The sequence below is a fragment of the Diadema setosum genome, chromosome 14 (genome assembly GCF_964275005.1).
Source record: "Diadema setosum chromosome 14, eeDiaSeto1, whole genome shotgun sequence".
NCBI lineage: Eukaryota > Metazoa > Echinodermata > Echinoidea > Diadematoida > Diadematidae > Diadema > Diadema setosum.
The window spans coordinates 24,364,843-24,387,569 of NC_092698.1; the positions used below are offsets into that span (position 1 = coordinate 24,364,843).

At 38.1% G+C, this 22,727-nt stretch overlaps 1 protein-coding gene across 1 annotated transcript in view; it reads left to right on the forward strand.

Annotated features, from left to right (window-relative positions):
• Positions 1-205: 205 nt before the first annotated feature.
• LOC140237726 (RING finger protein 32-like) overlaps positions 206-22,727 on the forward strand; it is a 49,470-nt gene continuing 26,948 nt past the window's right edge. Inside the window, exon 1 of the mRNA XM_072317654.1 lies at positions 206-388. Coding sequence (XP_072173755.1) covers positions 326-388 — 63 coding nt within the window. The 5' untranslated portion in view covers positions 206-325. The remainder of the gene's footprint in view (positions 389-22,727) is intronic.

A 22,727-nucleotide genomic window follows, 5' to 3' on the forward strand; every position in this document is an offset into this window, starting at 1 on the left:
ATTGGAAATTGCAGTGGTCTTCTCCAAATACAAAAACAACGATCAGTATGACGGTTATCTTGCCAATAGAGGGAGGCAAATTCATAAGACGTTGAACTACGGTTGCATCGCTGCATACCAATCATGTACTAGCGCTGCACAAGCAGCTCCCTAGACCACCCTAGACCTTTCTATGCACGGTAACGTGATGCAGCGGTATGGCGGTGGCTAATGACAACAAATGGATTTGGATTGGGAAAGTCCGAACATGAACAGACGATAAAAGCCCTTTGACACCGGACGTTTTGCAGTCTTAACTTTGTACTTTGATTTTTCTTTGTCGACAATGGGGTCTCAACATCATAAAAGGTCAGCTGTGTATAGTCAGAACACTTCTAAACCAACGAAGGCAAGTATTTTCCTTACACTTTTATGAAAAATGCAAGACGTGAGGTGCCTTAGACCCATCCGTAGTGTTCGCTGCTGGTAAAATTTAAATAAGTTTTGATGTGTGTATTACCTACATGTGTCCTACAGCATTTGTAGGCTGGAGGTCTAGTTCTAATCCTGTACCAAAGAGCTTATAAAGGAGAAAAATCTCTTTGTCCTGTACTCGTAGGCCTGTCACAATTTTCAGTTGACTGTGTACAAGGCAAGGGCAAGACATTTAAAGAGGCTGAACAGTAGTAAACGGTAGGCACTTAAGAGGCGAGAATGCTCTGCGGGAAGTAGTTTCACCAAAGGTCACAGATATTAATTATTCATGAGCTGGCGCGGAGACTGCCGAAGCCTTATTGAATATGTATGAGGTGGGAGATTCCCTTTCCCCTGCGTTGTAAACGTACACCACCGAGTGAACGTCATGTAAACACATATCGCTTTCACAGTTGCAGCAGTGTGTGTGTGTGTGTGTGTGTGTGTGTGTGTGTGTGTGTGTGTCCGTCTGTCTGTCACTCACTCGAGGAATGTCCATCGACGACTCACCCTTGTTGACATCCCACAGACTCTGTACAAACATGGTTTGACGATGAGTTTGATCGTCATTGTGGTAAGGGGTGTCAAGATTTCTTCAAATAAATACTTTTAGTAACGTTAGGGCCTAACGTTAGTTGTTATTCTTTTTTTTTGGGGGGGGGGGGGGTGGGTAAAATGGGCTAGATCAGAAAACACAGAAAAGTACACTCAATGAAATCAGTCATTCTTGGAAGTTCTAATTGATTCGAAGTTCATCTCAATCAACCGTTAAAAATGACAAAAAGTGCACTTCTAATGCCTATGCGAATATTACGTAAAACGAGGCGACAGTAGAGTGTGGTGAGGCGACAGTAGAGTGCGGTTTGATCATATTGGTGAATTTACCGATGAACTTGAATTTTTAGCATTAATTATTTTTGGTAGAGTGACAAACAAAACCCTGGAGCCGAAACTCATGTCTTTTGATGTGATTCGATCGTTAAAAATGACAACATCTTAGTATTACGTGCTCTTCTAATGCCTATGCGTTATACACATAAAACGAGGCGACAGTAGAGTGTGGTGAGGCGACAGTAGAGTGCGGTCTGGTCATATTGGTCAATTTACCGATGAAATTTAATTTTTAACATTCATTATTTTTAGTAGAGAGACAAACAAGGCACCTGGAGCCGAAACTCATGTCTTTTGATGTGTTTCGACCGTTAAAAATGACAACATCTTAGTATTAAGTGCTCTCCTAATGCCTATGCGTTATACACATAAAACGAGGCGACAGTAGAGTGTGGTGAGGCGACAGTAGAGTGCGGTTCGGTCATATTGGTGAATTTACCGATGACCTTGAATTTTTAGCATTAATCATATTTAGTAGAGTGACAAACAAGGCACCTGGAGCCGAAAATCATGTCTTTTGATGTGTTTCGACCGTTAAAAATGACATCTTAGTATTAAGTGCTCTCCTAATACCTATGCGTTATACACATAAAACGAGGCGACAGTAGAGTGTGTTGAGGCGACAGTAGAGTGCGGTTCGGTCATATTGGTCAATTTACCGATGAACTTGAATTTTTAGCATTAATCATATTTAGTAGAGTGAAAAACAAGGCACCTGGAGCCGAAAATCATGTCTTTTGATGTGTTTCGACCGTTAAAAATGACAACATCTTAGTATTAAGTGCTCTCCTAATGCCTATGCGTTATACACATAAAACGAGGCGACAGTAGAGTGTGGTGAGGCGACAGTAGAGTGCGGTTCGGTCATATTGGTGAATTTACCGATGAAATTGAATTTTTAACATTCATTATTTTTAGTAGAGTGACAAACAAGGCACCTGGAGCCGAAAATCATGTCTTTTGATGTGTTTCGACCGTTAAAAATGACAACATCTTAGTATTAAGTGCTCTCCTAATGCCTATGCGTTATACACACAAAACGAGGCGACAGTAGAGTGTGGTGAGGCGACAGTAGAGTGCGGTCTGGTCATATTGGTCAATTTACCGATGAAATTCAATTTTTAACATTAATTATTTCTAGTATAGTGACAAACAAAGCCCCTGGAGCCGAAACTCATGTCTTTTGATGTGATTCGACCGTTAAAAATGACAACATCTTAGTATTAAGTGCTCTTCCAATGCCTATGCGTTATACACATAAAACGAGGCGACAGTAGAGTGTGGTGAGGCGACAGTAGAGTGCGGTTCGGTCATATTGGTGAATTTACCGATGAAATTGAATTTTTAACATTCATTATTTTTAGTAGAGTGACAAACAAGGCACCTGGAGCCGAAAATCATGTCTTTTGATGTGTTTCCACCGTTAAAAATGACAACATCTTAGTATTAAGTGCTCTCCTAATGCCTATGCGTTATACACACAAAACGAGGCGACAGTAGAGTGTGGTGAGGCGACAGTAGAGTGCGGTTTGGTCATATTGGTGAATTTACCAATGAAATTCAATTTTTAACATTAATTATTTCTAGTATAGTGACAAACAAAGCCCCTGGAGCCGAAACTCATGTCTTTTGATGTGATTCGATCGTTAAAAATGACAACATCTTCGTATTAAGTGCTCTTCTAATGCCTATGCGTTATACACATAAAACGAGGCGACAGTAGAGTGTGGTGAGGCGACAGTAGAGTGCGGTTTGGTCATATTGGTGAATTTACCGATGAAATTGAATTTTTAACATTCATTATTTTTAGTAGAGTGACAAACAAGGCACCTGGAGCCGAAACTCATGTCTTTTGATGTGTTTCGACCGTTAAAAATGACAACATCTTAGTATTAAGTGCTCTCCTAATGCCTATGCGTTATACACATAAAACGAGGCGACAGTAGAGTGTGGTGAGGCGACAGTAGAGTGCGGTTTGGTCATATTGGTCAATTTACCGATGAACTTGAATTTTTAGCATTAATCATATTTAGTAGAGTGACAAACAAGGCACCTGGAGCCGAAAATCATGTCTTTTGATGTGTTTCCACCGTTAAAAATGACAACATCTTAGTATTAAGTGCTCTCCTAATGCCTATGCGTTATACACACAAAACGAGGCGACAGTAGAGTGCGGTTTGGTCATATTGGTGAATTTACCAATGAAATTCAATTTTTAACATTAATTATTTCTAGTATAGTGACAAACAAAGCCCCTGGAGCCGAAACTCATGTCTTTTGATGTGATTCGACCGTTAAAAATGACAACATCTTAGTATTAAGTGCTCTTCCAATGCCTATGCGTTATACACAATCATAAAACGAGGCGACAGTAGAGTGTGGTGAGGCGACAGTAGAGTGCGGTTTGGTCATATTGGTGAATTTACCGATGAAATTGAATTTTTAACATTCATTATTTTTAGTAGAGTGACAAACAAGGCACCTGGAGCCGAAACTCATGTCTTTTGATATGTTTCGACCGTTAAAAATGACAACATCTTAGTATTAAGTGCTCTCCTAATGCCTATGCGTTATACACATAAAACGAGGCGACAGTAGAGTGTGGTGAGGCGACAGTAGAGTGCGGTTTGGTCATATTGGTCAATTTACCGATGAACTTGAATTTTTAGCATTAATCATATTTAGTAGAGTGACAAACAAGGCACCTGGAGCCGAAAATCATGTCTTTTGATGTGTTTCCACCGTTAAAAATGACAACATCTTAGTATTAAGTGCTCTCCTAATGCCTATGCGTTATACACACAAAACGAGGCGACAGTAGAGTGTGGTGAGGCGACAGTAGAGTGCGGTTTGGTCATATTGGTGAATTTACCAATGAAATTCAATTTTTAACATTAATTATTTCTAGTATAGTGACAAACAAAGCCCCTGGAGCCGAAACTCATGTCTTTTGATGTGATTCGACCGTTAAAAATGACAACATCTTAGTATTAAGTGCTCTTCCAATGCCTGTGCGTTATACACATAAAACGAGGCGACAGTAGAGTGTGGTGAGGCGACAGTAGAGTGCGGTTCGGTCATATTGGTGAATTTACCGATGAAATTGAATTTTTAACATTCATTATTTTTAGTAGAGTGACAAACAAGGCACCTGGAGCCGAAAATCATGTCTTTTGATGTGTTTCCACCGTTAAAAATGACAACATCTTAGTATTAAGTGCTCTCCTAATGCCTATGCGTTATACACACAAAACGAGGCGACAGTAGAGTGTGGTGAGGCGACAGTAGAGTGCGGTTTGGTCATATTGGTGAATTTACCAATGAAATTCAATTTTTAACATTAATTATTTCTAGTATAGTGACAAACAAAGCCCCTGGAGCCGAAACTCATGTCTTTTGATGTGATTCGACCGTTAAAAATGACAACATCTTAGTATTAAGTGCTCATCTAATGCCTATGCGTTATACACATAAAACGAGGCGACAGTAGAGTGTGGTGAGGCGACAGTAGAGTGCGGTTTGGTCATATTGGTGAATTTACCGATGAAATTGAATTTTTAACATTCATTATTTTTAGTAGAGTGACAAACAAGGCACCTGGAGCCGAAACTCATGTCTTTTGATGTGTTTCGACCGTTAAAAATGACAACATCTTAGTATAAAGTGCTCTCCTAATGCCTATGCGTTATACACATAAAACGAGGCGACAGTAGAGTGTGGTGAGGCGACAGTAGAGTGCGGTTTGGTCATATTGGTCAATTTACCGATGAACTTGAATTTTTAGCATTAATCATATTTAGTAGAGTGACAAACAAGGCACCTGGAGCCGAAAATCATGTCTTTTGATGTGTTTCCACCGTTAAAAATGACAACATCTTAGTATTAAGTGCTCTCCTAATGCCTATGCGTTATACACACAAAACGAGGCGACAGTAGAGTGTGGTGAGGCGACAGTAGAGTGCGGTTTGGTCATATTGGTGAATTTACCAATGAAATTCAATTTTTAACATTAATTATTTCTAGTATAGTGACAAACAAAGCCCCTGGAGCCGAAACTCATGTCTTTTGATGTGATTCGACCGTTAAAAATGACAACATCTTAGTATTAAGTGCTCATCTAATGCCTATGCGTTATACACATAAAACGAGGAGACAGTAGAGTGTGGTGAGGCGACAGTAGAGTGCGGTTTGGTCATATTGGTGAATTTACCGATGAAATTGAATTTTTAACATTCATTATTTTTAGTAGAGTGACAAACAAGGCACCTGGAGCCGAAAATCATGTCTTTTGAAGTGTTTCGACCGTTAAAAATGACAACATCTTAGTATTAAGTGCTCTCCTAATGCCTATGCGTTATGCACATAAAACGAGGCGACAGTAGAGTGTGGTGAGGCGACAGTAGAGTGCGGTTCGGTCATATTGGTGAATTTACCGATGAACTTGAATTTTTAGCATTAATCATATTTAGTAGAGTGACAAACAAGGCACCTGGAGCCGAAAATCATGTCTTTTGATGTGTTTCGACCGTTAAAAATGACAACATCTTAGTATTACGTGCTCTTCTAATGCCTATGAGTTATACACATAAAACGAGGCGACAGTAGAGTGTGGTGAGGCGACAGTAGAGTGCGGTTTGGTCATATTGGTGAATTTACCGATGAAATTGAATTTTTAACATTCATTATTTTTAGTAGAGTGACAAACAGGGCACCTGGAGCCGAAAATCATGTCTTTTGATGTGTTTCGACCGTTAAAAATGACAACATCTTAGTATTAAGTGCTCTCCTAATGCCTATGCGTTATGCACATAAAACGAGGCGACAGTAGAGTGTGGTGAGGCGACAGTAGAGTGCGGTTTGGTCATATTGGTGAATTTACCGATGAACTTGAATTTTTAGCATTAATCATATTTAGTAGAGTGACAAACAAGGCACCTGGAGCCGAAAATCATGTCTTTTGATGTGTTTCGACCGTTAAAAATGACAACATCTTAGTATTACGTGCTCTTCTAATGCCCATGAGTTATACACATAAAACGAGGCGACAGTAGAGTGTGGTGAGGCGACAGTAGAGTGCGGTTCGGTGATATTGGTGAATTTACCGATGAACTTGAATTTTTAGCATTAATTATTTTTAGTAGAGTGACAAACAAAAACCCTGGAGCCGAAACTCATGTCTTTTGATGTGATTCGACCGCTAAAAATGACAACATCTTAGTATTACGTGCTCTTCTAATGCCTATGCGTTATACACATAAAACGAGGCGACAGTAGAGTGTGGTGAGGCGACAGTAGAGTGCGGTTTGGTCATATTGGTGAATTTACCAATGAAATTCAATTTTTAGCATTAATTATTTTTAGTAGAATGACAAACAAAGCCCCTGGAGCCGAAACTCATGTCTTTTGATGTGATTCGACCGTTAAAAATGACAACATCTTAGTATTAAGTGCTCATCTAATGCCTATGCGTTATACACATAAAACGAGGAGACAGTAGAGTGTGGTGAGGCGACAGTAGAGTGCGGTTTGGTCATATTGGTGAATTTACCGATGAAATTGAATTTTTAACATTCATTATTTTTAGTAGAGTGACAAACAAGGCACCTGGAGCCGAAAATCATGTCTTTTGATGTGTTTCCACCGTTAAAAATGACAACATCTTAGTATTAAGTGCTCTCCTAATGCCTATGCGTTATGCACATAAAACGAGGCGACAGTAGAGTGTGGTGAGGCGACAGTAGAGTGCGGTTTGGTCATATTGGTGAATTTACCGATGAACTTGAATTTTTAGCATTAATCATATTTAGTAGAGTGACAAACAAGGCACCTGGAGCCGAAAATCATGTCTTTTGATGTGTTTCGACCGTTAAAAATGACAACATCTTAGTATTACGTGCTCTTCTAATGCCTATGAGTTATACACATAAAACGAGGCGACAGTAGAGTGTGGTGAGGCGACAGTAGAGTGCGGTTCGGTCATATTGGTGAATTTACCGATGAACTTGAATTTTTAGCATTAATTATTTTTAGTAGAGTGACAAACAAAAACCCTGGAGCCGAAACTCATGTCTTTTGATGTGATTCGACCGCTAAAAATGACAACATCTTAGTATTACGTGCTCTTCTAATGCCTATGCGTTATACACATAAAACGAGGCGACAGTAGAGTGTGGTGAGGCGACAGTAGAGTGCGGTTTGGTCATATTGGTGAATTTACCAATGAAATTCAATTTTTAGCATTAATTATTTTTAGTAGAATGACAAACAAAGCCCCTGGAGCCGAAACTCATGTCTTTTGATGTGATTCGACCGTTAAAAATGACAACATCTTATAGTATTACGTGCTCTTCTATACAATGCCAATGCGTTATACACATAAAACGAGGCGACAGTATAGAGTGCGGTGAGGCGACAGTAGAGTGTGGTTTGGTCATCAGGGGCGGATCCAGGGAGGACCACAAACGGCGCACGCCCCCCCCCCCCCTTTATTTTTTGTTGAAACAAAAGAAATAAAAAGAAAATATGGGGGAGGGGTGCGTGCGCCCCCCTTCATTTTTGTAAACACGCCCCCTCTTTACGAAATTCCTGGATCCGCCTCTGGTCATATTGGTCAATTTACCAATGAACTTGAATTTTTAGCCTTAACTATTTTTTTGGTAGAGTGACAAACAAGGCACCTGGAGCTGTACCGCCATAGGCCCTCCCGTAAAATTCATTGTTTCTCCGTGTCGTTTGTTACACCAGATTTGGTAGTAAAATATTAATATCTGAATGGTGCAAGTGATAAATGCTTCTTTGATGTTACTTTCGTGACATGGTATTTTGTAACCAAAAATTAAAAAGATAATATTTCGTATTAGTAATGACAAGTTTATATCTAATTTAGATGTTAACAGAGATACTCAGATTGTTTTAGTTGTAGGTATATAGACATACAGGTAAAATGTTCGTCATAAATATCATCCTTTGTTGTTGTTGTTGCTGCTGTTTTTAACACCTAGTCTATAGTAAACTAGTAGTCCTCGACTAGGGGCTATTGATAATGGAAGCAGCTCAGCTCCACTTCCATCAAGCTTCCCGATTCCGATTTAGTGCTGTGCCGCCATGACCATTACGGTCGGCTCGGACCACAAAACATTTTTTGTTGGCCGGACGTGCGTTTTTGGTATATAGCCCCGTGCCACCGTTACTGTCAAGCCCTGGTTTATTAACCCATAGAAATGGGAAAAAAAATACAAAGAAAGAAAAGAACGAAGAAAAGCAAGAATACAAAATATGTACAGCATGAGTGATTGCGTCAGAAGAGTATGCATGGAACTACCAGATAATATGCGACGACATTGATTGTGTTTGCGTGATGCAGAAAAGCACCTTATGATACGAAGATGAAAGGAGTTTTTGCTGAATAGCTCATATTATGTCTGTTCAATCATTACTCATGCCGGTTACACTTTACAAACTCAACTGAGGAACGTCCTTAAAACACATGCAGTGTAATGAGAAGTCACAAACATAATCATTTCTTAAAGTCTGTTTTCTCTTTTATTTACCCATTAGTTTTTCACCAAGGGATTAGCATCTGACATTCACTTCGTCTATCATCGTATAGCAATAAGGGTATTGCTTGTCTGAGAAGGAAAGACAGAAATAAAATAGCTATTGTTCGATTGTTCTCGTCCATTTTTTCGTGTGCATGTGATATCAATATGACCAGACTGTACATTTTGTTTATTATCACAGTCACACGAATGGTCTGTCGAGATATGTTAACAAAATTAGGAGTTTGTATCATAATGTGAAAACAGACATGTCAATTTTTATCGAGATATCTCAGACAAAAGCTCATAAAAATTACAATATAGATCTATATACAACATATAAATTATATATAATTATATTTATACAAATGTGGCAACATTGACAATATCTTTGAAAATATTTCGTGTTATGAAACGAGTGCATACTGTTGAATATCATTGAAAAGATCTTATTTTCTTTATTTCATAAAAATGGCCATACTTTACAAACTTTAGACTGATCAGATGCCGTACTATCTTCTTTCAGCTGCATTCAAACTCTTGACGATATGGATCAGATATGACTGACAGGACAAGAAGGGATGAAAGGCTGAGAAAATAACAGCGTTGAATGCTTCCCGCTCTTTTTTTCTTTTATAAAGAGTTTACAAATAAAAGTCATTTTCAAAGTTTTCTTCTTTAAGTAAGGTGGCTACATATAACATATAACATGTGTAGATCTTCGCAAACAGCCATCTGCCGACGAAGACTACATCTGTCCAGCATACACACATAAAACGAGGCGACAGTAGAGTGCGGTTTGGTCATATTAATCACTACCGATGAACTTGAATGTTTAGCATTAATTATTTGAGTAGAGTGACAAACAAAGCCCCTTGAGCCGAAACTTATGTCTTTTGACATGATTAAGCTTATGTTAGTATAGAGCTCTGCAATAACATCTATGTTAACTTGTACATCTCCATCCAATCATGCAACTTTTTTTAAACTAAACAATATTTTAAGACCTCTGCAGTAATTTCTGTATGTAAACTTCTGAGAGGGAAAGGACAAGATGCGCTCACAAGAAATTTCACCGACAGTGTAAATTTGTTGGTTCACAGCTCTGCTGGGTATATAGGCAAGGTTTATTTTTATTCCCAACAGAAGAGGGCAGATCAAGACCTGTTATAGTGTCAAAGACAAATGAAAATTATACATTGTTGTATAATGGTTTTAAATACACCACCATTATAAGAAAGATATTTTCTACTTAACCTAGTATACCATTTTGCATTACACAGTATGTACTAATTTAATCATGTAAAGCACATATAGATTCCAGGAATAGTATGCGCTATATAAGCAGCTATCATTATTATTATTAGTAGTAGCAGCATGGCTTGTTTCTTACTTTCATAGTATTACTATATACAGGTTTCTTTTCTTCATCTTTATATTACATTCTAAAAGTACAGTGTGCAGAGACACGCAGAGGAAAAGTTAGAAAGAGAAGAAGAAGAAGAAGAAGAAGAAGAAGAAGAAGAAGAAGAAGGGGGGGGGGGGATAGAATGTACATTAGCATCCTACTAACAAGTCAGCTCCCACGTACTATAGATAAACGATTAGACTACTATCCAGAACCTTGTTGCTTATTGTGTATCATAGTAGCTCAATTCCTTGGTCACTCACTATCCTATACCGATGCAAGGAAACAGAGGGAGAGAGATGGGAGATAGGAAGAGGAAGACAGAGAGAGAGAGAGGGAGAGAGAGAGAGAGAGAGAGAGAGAGAGAGGAAGAGCAGCAAATCAAGGGCTATTAAAGTCTGAATACATTAAGACTACTACTTTAAACTGCTGCTGCTGCTGAAGCCGGATAGTACAAGCAGAGGAGTGCCTTATCTGAGGATCTGTTCCCCCTTTCCCTCTTTCTGGAGTGGGGGACACAGTGATTTCCTGCAATATCGACTCCAGACGCAGGTCGGCAACACGGGAGATATTGTGTGTTATACTATAGAATCAACGAATGGTGAGTAGAAGGATATATTATTCTCTACTCTCTATTAACTATCATCCTGCTCCGAAATCCCTTCAAGTTAGTGATTTGGATAGTTGCTAAAATTGCTCAGACACAACATCTCAGCATTACTGCTCTCAATGAAGTTGTAAAGGCAAATTGCAGAGGGGCATTCTTGCCCTCTTGACACACAACTTACTGAAGTGGTAGAGAAGTTAAGACGAGAGACAAAAGCAGACAAAAGAGGGGGGACAAGGGTGGGGGTAGAGAGAAGGAAAGAAAAGGAGAGACAGTGAGAGAGAAGCAGGAAACCGAGGATGCCTTGTAAATGAGGCAACACATATAATATTAAGTCAAACAGTAACTTCCCATGTGTAAATACTCTTAACTTTGATGTTCCCACCAGTCTACATACACAGCCCAATCTTGTCGATTGTATAATGCATGCACTCAATAAGCCCATACTTGACAATGTTACAGCATGCACCATACCCTCACGCTTTCACCAACTCCATCCAGCCCAAGGAGGTACTAGGCGAGCCTAGTACCTCCTTGTCCAGCCTAGCACCTCTGCATCTAGCCTTGCAACCTTTTTTTCCCTTTCCTAAACCCATACCAGCATTAGAGCTCTGCAGTCACATCTCTGCATCAACTCCATCCAGTCTTGCACTTTTAGTATTTGCGCTCCACAGAAATGTCTCTTTGTTAGCTTGCTCCAACTTCGAGGTTTGTACCTCTTTTTTATATTAATCGAAATATATATCAACACATACATTCATACAAACATATACACACACACACATACACATATTTGCGTGTATTTCGTGCTAACCTGGGACTTACACACTGAAATGAAATTTGTGTGTGTGTGTGTGAACGAGTTTGATAATCAACCGTGGACGTTACAAGGAGGGGTGTATGCTAAATTTTGTGATATCTGAATGTGCTTTGTATGCAAAGATATTGCAATTTGAAACCATTTGTGCATGTCCAAGAATTGGGGAGTGTCCCCGGTTGTGGTGCGCATCTGTAATGTGAATGTAGGATGTCAAGTTTACATTCCCTCTGAAGGGGAAATGTATGCCCACACACATATACACACACACATTATATTTACATATAAAAAAGTTGCATGGAAAGTATATATATATATATATATATATATATATATATATAAATGATTAAAGATTATACAGTGTCCCAGAAGAAACAAAACCAGGTTTCGATGCAACTTTTTATTACTGAAATCATACATTTTCTTTATGAGATATATATCAATGGAAAGATAAACTTTTTCTTCTTTCATTTGATGTACAACTTAATGTTCATTGTTTATGCATGACTGAGTTAGAACGATGAGAAGTGGTGCTACCAAATTATCATTTGCACATGCAAATGGTGACTTAAAGTTAATTTTTCAGACTTTTAACGTTACGTTTGCAAAAAACAAGGTTCATAACCCAAATATTCATATTTTCTTCTTTCATATGAGACCTTACACATCAAATATGAATGATGCATGCTTGAGAAAAATTTGTATGCAAGCATGCTTCATTTCTACCAATTCTACAGATAGTCGAAGAAAAGCATTCAGCTCTCCCGACTTAGCATTAGACAATGGGCTCATCTGTACCATTGAATTCACACAAAACAACTGTAGTGAGCACTACAGTGAATGTTGGTGGGGGGGGGGGGTATTTACAGAGAATGCTGTATGAGACGGACAGGCCTTTGTTGTCATTTATTTAGAATAAGCTATGAGACATAACCAAAATCATTGAAGACTAATATCGTGAGTATACTCGGGCTGCACGCAGTCCATTGGCTATCGGAAATCAACTTTACAACAATGATACACATTTTGATGATTTTGTATCCCAAATCTATGTCACTGTTTTCATTCCTTTCTATATTTCCCTCACGTGTGGTTAGTCCTTCATTCTTGACAGGGTTTAGACGTTTAGTCGGGCAGGCATCGGGAATGTTAACTGCTCCTTTATCTATTATCTATCTATCTGGGTAAAATGTACAGATATTTTCAAATTGAGTTTTATCGAGCAGGTGTTGATAATTTTTTTACGCATGGGATATCATATGAAAGGAAAAAGAATGGATATTAAAGCTATTATTTTACTTTTTTGCAAAAGATTGCTTAAAAAGTCTGAAGAAATCATTCAAAGTCGCCATTTGCTCATGCAAATGAAAATTTTATAGTATCAATGTCTACTGTTCTTAGTCATGCATGAATTATGAACGTGTTGTGTATCAAATGAAAGAAGAGAAGTGTAGCTTTCAACCCATGTACATCTCATAGAGCAAATAATATATGATTAAAATCAGCAGAGAATTGCAATGAAACTCGGTTTCGTTTTTTCTTGGACACGCTGTACATATCACACACACACACACACACACACACACACACACACACACACACACATATACTAATACATAAAATGGCTCATTTCAATTTGTAACCTTTGAGGAAAACATGGTATTAGATTGTACTCTAATTTCATATACATACATAGTGACCCAGAAAAGCGGTCTAAAACCGGTGTAGTTGTCAAGGACTGTTTTTGCAATGAATTGTGTCAGTCGATGAGTTAACATCTTCTGAGGAAAATGATACCGAGTGCAAATTGGGTTGAGTAGCTTTCGCACACACACATACCTACCAACATCAAAATCTAGACAATCTGAAAAAAGTTGTATACATGTACATGTATATTGAAAACATTTTCAACAATATGAACATTCATTGATTTACATACTTTCTAATGCAAGATACATCTGCATGTGCAACTTAAAAGAAGGCTCCTTCGTTCCATTCCAAATCTGTTCTGATTAACACATTAATATCAACCTTTACAAAATATCAACACAGAAGAGGGAAAATACAATTTTTGTCGTAGGTTCAGATGAGTTCTTTCATATGTAAAAAAAAAAAAAATGCAGAAAAAGATCAATAAGATAGCTGGCCTGATAAATTGCCACAGATCTAATGAAATAATTTGTAATATCTTTTTTCATTCCATCTCTGAATAGTGACTTGCATTTGTAATACATGTATGTCCCAAGATCCATAGATATGGAATATTAAAACAATTACACAGTTTGCCAGCATGGAAGTGAAAGCATGTATATCTTTTTGCAAGTTACAATCTGTATGATGCACATCTGTTTCATTTACATATGTATACCTATGTTTATTTTCCGTAACTTTGGCAGGTATATGCAAAGTGATCAAACACACACATTAAAATAAAGAATGCATGCCCAAAATGCATACACCCAATTCTACCAATCAGAGGTGGATTTCAAGTAGGATGATTCATTCTGTCTATAAAAAAAAAAAAAAAAAAAAAATCTAACAGTAGGCTAGCCAGTGCATTATGAATTAGGTCTTGGTCATAATGGACTTGAGCATAATGAAAGAAACAAATATCGAAGTCATCCATATTGCTTTATGAACTGATACTGACTCCCTCAAATCTAAAAAGGAAATTAAATATATGTATGCATGTACATGCCAAAATTAGGATTTAGCGGTACTTCCTGATGATGGAAAAAAAAAATTACGTAAGCCAAGATCAATAAGATATGTAATGACATCTGGGCATTGTTCCATCAAACCCATATATTAAAGAAAAACAAATAGATATCAGTTTCATTTACTTTATTTCAGTTTTGAATCTCACTTTTATGATTGGTTGGATTTAATCAAATAGGTTTAATAAGTGGCACTAATTACCAACTGCCATGAACATCATCATTTTCTTTAAAGGCCGCCTGCAAACATGAAGATAAGTAAAGAAACTATGCATGAATGAATATCACCTGTTAAATGTAATGTGTGGGAAATCTTATGCTCACACCATCAGATTATTCGTTGCAAAACGGATTAATCAGCAGTCAAGAGTGTGTGTTACACTACTCACACTAATAATGATTTTGAAAAAAAAAAATAATTACTGTATTAGAACAACATTGCATTTCACCTAAATAGATTCACATATTTGAACCAATGGTTAAACAAACGAGATTATAAGGAAAAAAACGGGGGTTCAATCTTGTCAGTATTAAAACTGAGAATTCTTTGCAATTTGTACAATTATACAGGTGTTGAAAATGTTAACTCATTCATTTACATAACCTGCATAAATGATACACTTGTACTTTAGAAATTCTCCAAAGTTTCAATTTTGTTAGCATTCTCTGAAATTGAATCAAATGTTCTGTGATTTCCAGATTTCCCAGATATGATGTACCTTTGTGGTTGTTCAATAAAACAAGTGTACAATGATCAGCCAACATCTTGAAACTATTAACATTTTGATCAACAACAAAACTTAATTGATATTTCTGTTTTTCTTGCTGTTATACCTTGAGGTGCATTACTAACATTTGACTAGAATGGTGTGTAAGAGTTCAGATACAATAAGTTAGTTCATTCCTTTAAGAAGTCAGGATGCTGAGATTTGGATAAAGAATCCATTCCAAGTTCCAAATCTGCACCATTTCTTTGAAGTAAGAATGGGCAATTTGTCTAACACATTAGCAAAGCACCAGTATATAGTATAAAGGTCCATTTGAACTTTGTTGACACGAGTTCACTTACAGCAAACCCATTGGCGTCACCCGGAATTTTCAAGGGGAGGGGGTTCATTCATAAGGAAAACTGACCTTTCCCTGCAGCCAGCACCGAGAAACGCAAAAAAAGGGGGTGCTTACCAGCCACCAGCGGAAGCTGACAAGCAAAAAATAAGAAATAGATAAAACTAGAAATGTCGCTATGGCGACTGGTATGCCTCCGCCATAATGCATGATTCTCCTAATAGGTCGAGATAGTACATGTGGACAATGTGTGATTACATTTTCACAAAATTGGCAAAATATTAAACTGACAAGTTTGTCACAAATGTGTTGAATGTTCACCTTCCTTGACCTAGGTTTAATTGGATGAATAGGAGAGCATGTATTTGGAATTTAAGGACTTTAACTTGACTTTAGCCCATTCATACGTTCATGCATTGAGTAATTTTCAAGGTATGGAGAAAATGTGAAATTTCTGTATTGAATAGTAAATTGTTACCATTTTCATCTGGCCTTTGACCGTAAAATTCTAAGTTTTAAGATAACTCGAGCCACTTCCGAGATATGGAGGAAATAGTTAGTTCAGCACTTTGACTTGATCTTTGACCTTTTGACCTTTGAGGCAAAAAAAAAAAAGGGAAAAAAAAAACTTTCCAGAGAGTCTCTATTAGGTTATACATGCATACACCAAGTGTAAAAAAAAATAAAATAATCCTGCTGGCATGGCATAACCATGATAGAAATAGTAAAATTTTGAAGTGTTGCCCTTGATCTTTGACCCCTGACCAGTGAGTACATGTATGTTCCATGAAGATACCTCAAACAATTTCCAGGGCACGGAGAAAAAAGTGGAGTTTTAATATCTTTACTTGACCTTTTGACCTTTGACCTCATGACCCCAAACTTTCACCAGAGACTCTTAATAGGGTAATACATGTATACACTAACTTTCAAGATAATATCATCATGCATTGTTGACCTTGAGCATTTGCACCCAAAAATTGGTAGGCACAACTTCACCCCCTAATACACATACATGCCAAGTTTCATAAGGGTACCTCAAAAGGTTTCTTAGTTACGCTGTCCACAAAATTCAAAACGGTCGGACGGAAGGACAGACGGACGGACGGACAACCTGAAAACATAATGCCTCCGGCACAACTTTGTAGCGGAGGCATAAAAAGTTTACGGGGAGCATGAAAGACAACGGACAACAAATGGCAATAGCTTACTGTCTTGAGCCTTTGGATCATGTGAGTTAAAAGTACCTCAATGGCAAGAATTGATAATGTAGAATAAAATTCCTTCCCATTCCTTGTGGCACATTGGACAAGCCTATTTCGTTTTCTTGGTCACACTGCCGCAAATTGCAGTGAAAGCCAAAAAGTCAAGATTGTAATTGCCTCCCCCCGCCCTAAAAAAAAAAAAAAAAAACATGTTTTGCAAGTCCGAAATGGCCATATGACATTACTAGGCAATGACCTGAAATAGATCAACACTCTTTGCACTGTTCCCCTCAATGGCACTGTGCATGGCATATACTGTCGCCTCACCACACTCTACTGTCGCCTCGTTTTGTGTGTAACGCATAGGCATTAGAAGAGCACTCAATACTAAGATGTTGTCATTTTTAACGATCGAATCACATCAAAAGACATGAGTTTTGGCTCCAGGGGCTTTGTTTGTCACTCTACTAGAAATAATTAATGTTAAAAATTGAATTTCATTGGTAAATTGACCTATATGACCAAACCGCACTCTACTGTCGCCTCACCACACTCTACTGTCGCCTCGTTTTATGTGTATAACGCATAGGCATTAGAAGAGCTCGTAATACTAAGATGTTGTCATTTTTAACGATCGAATCACATCAAAAGACATGAGTTTCGGCTCCAGGGGCTTTGATTGTCACTCTCTTTACATAATTAATGTTAAAAATTCAAGTTCATCGGTAAATTCACCAATATGATCAAACCGCACTCTACTGTCGCCTCACCACACTCTACTGTCGCCTCGTTTTATGTGTATAACGCATAGGCATTAGATGAGCACTTAATACTAAGATGTTGTCATTTTTAACGATCGAATCACATCAAAAGACATGAGTTTTGGCTCCAGGGGCTTTGTTTGTCACTCTACTAGAAATAATTAATGTTAAAAATTGAATTTCATTGGTAAATTGACCAATATGACCAAACCGCACTCTACTGTCGCCTCACCACACTCTACTGTCGCCTCGTTTTATGTGTATATAACGCATAGGCATTAGAAGAGCACTTAATACTAAGATGTTGTCATTTTTAACGATCGAATTACATCAAAAGACATGAGTTTCGGCTCCAGGGGCTTTGCTTGTCACTCTACTAAAAATAATTAATGTTAAAAATTCAAATTCATCGGTAAATTCACCAATATGATCAAACCGCACTCTACTGTCGCCTCACCACACTCTACTGTCGCCTCGTTTTATGTGTATAACGCATAGGCATTAGAAGAGCACTCAATACTAAGATGTTGTCATTTTTAACGGTCGAATCACATCAAAAGGCATGAGTTTCGGCTCCAGGGGCTTTGCTTGTCACTCTACTAGAAATAATTAATGCTAAACATTCAAGTTCATCGGTAAATTCACCAATATGACCAAACCGCACTCTACTGTCGCCTCACCACACTCTACTGTCTCCTCGTTTTATGTGTATAACGCATAGGCATTAGATGAGCACTTAATACTAAGATGTTGTCATTTTTAACGATCGAATCACATCAAAAGACATGAGTTTCGGCTCCAGGGGCTTTGTTTGTCACTCTACTAGAAATAATTAATGTTAAAAATTGAATTTCATTGGTAAATTGACCAATATGACCAAACCGCACTCTACTGTCGCCTCACCACACTCTACTGTCGCCTCGTTTTATGTGTATAACGCATAGGCATTAGAAGAGCACTTAATACTAAGATGTTGTCATTTTTAACGATCGAATTACATCAAAAGACATGAGTTTCGGCTCCAGGGGCTTTGCTTGTCACTCTACTAGAAATAATTAATGTTAAAAATTGAATTTCATTGGTAAATTCACCAATATGACCAAACCGCACTCTACTGTCGCCTCACCACACTCTACTGTCGCCTCGTTTTATGTGTATAACGCATAGGCATTAGAAGAGCACTCAATACTAAGATGTTGTCATTTTTAACGGTCGAATCACATCAAAAGACATGAGTTTCGGCTCCAGGTGCTTTGCTTGTCACTCTACTAGAAATAATTAATGTTAAAAATTGAATTTCATTGGTAAATTGACCAATATGACCAAACCGCACTCTACTGTCGCCTCACCACACTCTACTGTCGCCTCGTTTTATGTGTATAACGCATAGGCATTAGATGAGCACTTAATACTAAGATGTTGTCATTTTTAACGATCGAATCACATCAAAAGACATGAGTTTCGGCTCCAGGGGCTTTGTTTGTCACTCTCTTTACATAATTAATGTTAAAAATTCAAGTTCATCGGTTATTCACCAATAATGATCAAACCGCACTCTACTGTCGCCTCACCACACTCTACTGTCTCCTCGTTTTATGTGTATAACGCATAGGCATTAGATGAGCACTTAATACTAAGATGTTGTCATTTTTAACGATCGAATCACATCAAAAGACATGAGTTTCGGCTCCAGGGGCTTTGTTTGTCACTCTACTAGAAATAATTAATGTTAAAAATTGAATTTCATTGGTAAATTGACCAATATGACCAAACCGCACTCTACTGTCGCCTCACCACACTCTACTGTCGCCTCGTTTTATGTGTATAACGCATAGGCATTAGAAGAGCACTTAATACTAAGATGTTGTCATTTTTAACGATCGAATTACATCAAAAGACATGAGTTTCGGCTCCAGGGGCTTTGCTTGTCACTCTACTAAAAATAATTAATGTTAAAAATTCAAATTCATCGGTAAATTCACCAATATGATCAAACCGCACTCTACTGTCGCCTCACCACACTCTACTATCGCCTCGTTTTATGTGTATAACGCATAGGCATTAGAAGAGCACTCAATACTAAGATGTTGTCATTTTTAACGGTCGAATCACATCAAAAGGCATGAGTTTCGGTTCCAGGGGCTTTGCTTGTCACTCTACTAGAAATAATTAATGTTAAAAATTGAATTTCATTGGTAAATTCACCAATATGACCAAACCGCACTCTACTGTCGCCTCACCACACTCTACTGTCGCCTCGTTTTATGTGTATAACGCATAGGCATTAGAAGAGCACGTAATACTAAGATGTTGTCATTTTTAACGATCGAATCACATCAAAAGACATGAGTTTCGGCTCCAGGTGCTTTGCTTGTCACTCTACTAAAAATAATTAATGTTAAAAATTCAAGTTCATCGGTAAATTCACCAATATGATCAAACCGCACTCTACTGTCGCCTCACCACACTCTACTGTCGCCTCGTTTTATGGGTATAACGCATAGGCATTAGAAGAGCACTCAATACTAAGATGTTGTCATTTTTAACGGTCGAATCACATCAAAAGGCATGAGTTTCGGCTCCAGGGGCTTTGCTTGTCACTCTACTAGAAATAATTAATGCTAAACATTCAAGTTCATCGGTAAATTCACCAATATGACCAAACCGCACTCTACTGTCGCCTCACCACACTCTACTGTCTCCTCGTTTTATGTGTATAACGCATAGGCATTAGATGAGCACTTAATACTAAGATGTTGTCATTTTTAACTATCGAATCACATCAAAAGACATGAGTTTCGGCTCCAGGGGCTTTGTTTGTCACTCTACTAGAAATAATTAATGTTAAAAATTGAATTTCATTGGTAAATTGACCAATATGACCAAACCGCACTCTACTGTCGCCTCACCACACTCTACTGTCGCCTCGTTTTATGTGTATAACGCATAGGCATTAGAAGAGCACTTAATACTAAGATGTTGTCATTTTTAACGATCGAATTACATCAAAAGACATGAGTTTCGGCTCCAGGGGCTTTGCTTGTCACTCTACTAAAAATAATTAATGTTAAAAATTCAAGTTCATCGGTAAATTCACCAATATGATCAAACCGCACTCTACTGTCGCCTCACCACACTCTACTGTCGCCTCGTTTTATGTGTATAACGCATAGGCATTAGAAGAGCACTCAATACTAAGATGTTGTCATTTTTAACGGTCGAATCACATCAAAAGGCATGAGTTTCGGCTCCAGGGGCTTTGCTTGTCACTCTACTAGAAATAATTAATGTTAAAAATTGAATTTCATTGGTAAATTCACCAATATGATCAAACCGCACTCTACTGTCGCCTCACCACACTCTACTGTCGCCTCGTTTTATGGGTATAACGCATAGGCATTAGAAGAGCACTCAATACTAAGATGTTGTCATTTTTAACGGTCGAATCACATCAAAAGGCATGAGTTTCGGCTCCAGGGGCTTTGCTTGTCACTCTACTAGAAATAATTAATGCTAAACATTCAAGTTCATCGGTAAATTCACCAATATGACCAAACCGCACTCTACTGTCGCCTCACCACACTCTACTGTCTCCTCGTTTTATGTGTATAACGCATAGGCATTAGATGAGCACTTAATACTAAGATGTTGTCATTTTTAACTATCGAATCACATCAAAAGACATGAGTTTCGGCTCCAGGGGCTTTGTTTGTCACTCTACTAGAAATAATTAATGTTAAAAATTGAATTTCATTGGTAAATTGACCAATATGACCAAACCGCACTCTACTGTCGCCTCACCACACTCTACTGTCGCCTCGTTTTATGTGTATAACGCATAGGCATTAGAAGAGCACTTAATACTAAGATGTTGTCATTTTTAACGATCGAATTACATCAAAAGACATGAGTTTCGGCTCCAGGGGCTTTGCTTGTCACTCTACTAAAAATAATTAATGTTAAAAATTCAAGTTCATCGGTAAATTCACCAATATGATCAAACCGCACTCTACTGTCGCCTCACCACACTCTACTGTCGCCTCGTTTTATGTGTATAACGCATAGGCATTAGAAGAGCACTCAATACTAAGATGTTGTCATTTTTAACGGTCGAATCACATCAAAAGGCATGAGTTTCGGCTCCAGGGGCTTTGCTTGTCACTCTACTAGAAATAATTAATGTTAAAAATTGAATTTCATTGGTAAATTCACCAATATGACCAAACCGCACTCTACTGTCGCCTCACCACACTCTACTGTCGCCTCGTTTTGTGTGTAACGCATAGTCATTAGAAGAGCACTCAATACTAAGATGTTGTCATTTTTAACAATCGAATCACATCAAAAGACATGAATTTTGGCTCCAGGGGCTTTGTTTGTCACTCTACTAAAAATAATTAATGCTAAACATTCAAGTTCATCGGTAAATTCACCAATATGACCAAACCGCACTCTACTGTCGCCTCACCACACTCTACTGTCGCCTCGTTTTATGTGTATAACGCATAGGCATTAGAAGAGCACTTAATACTAAGATGTTGTCATTTTTAACGATCGAATCACATCAAAAGACATGAGTTTCGGTTCCAGGGGCTTTGCTTGTCACTCTACTAAAAATAATTAATGTTAAAAATTGAATTTCATCGGTGAATTCACCAATATGACCAAACCGCACTCTACTGTCGCCTCACCACACTCTACTGTCGCCTCGTTTTACGTAATATTCGCATAGGCATTAGAAGTGCACTTTTTGTCATTTTTAACGGTTGATTGACATGAACTTCGAATCAATTAGAACTTCCAAGAATGACTGATTACATTGAGTGTACTCTTCTGTGTTTTCTGATCTAGCCCATTTTACCCACCCCCCCCCCAAAAAAAGGAATAACAACTAACGTTAGGCCCTAACGTTACTAAAAGTATTTATTTGAAGAAATCTTGACACCCCTTACCACAATGACGATCAAACTCATCGTCAAACCATGTTTGTACAGAGTCTGTGGGATGTCAACAAGGGTGAGTCGTCGATGGACATTTCTCGAGTGAGTGACAGACAGACGGACACACACACACACACACACACACACACACACACACACACACACACACACACACACACTGCTGCAACTGTGAAAGCGATATGTGTTTACATGACGTTCACTCGGTGGTGTACGTTTACAACGCAGGGGAAAGGGAATCTCCCACCTCATACATATTCAATAAGGCTTCGGCAGTCTCCGCGCCAGCTCATGAATAATTAATATC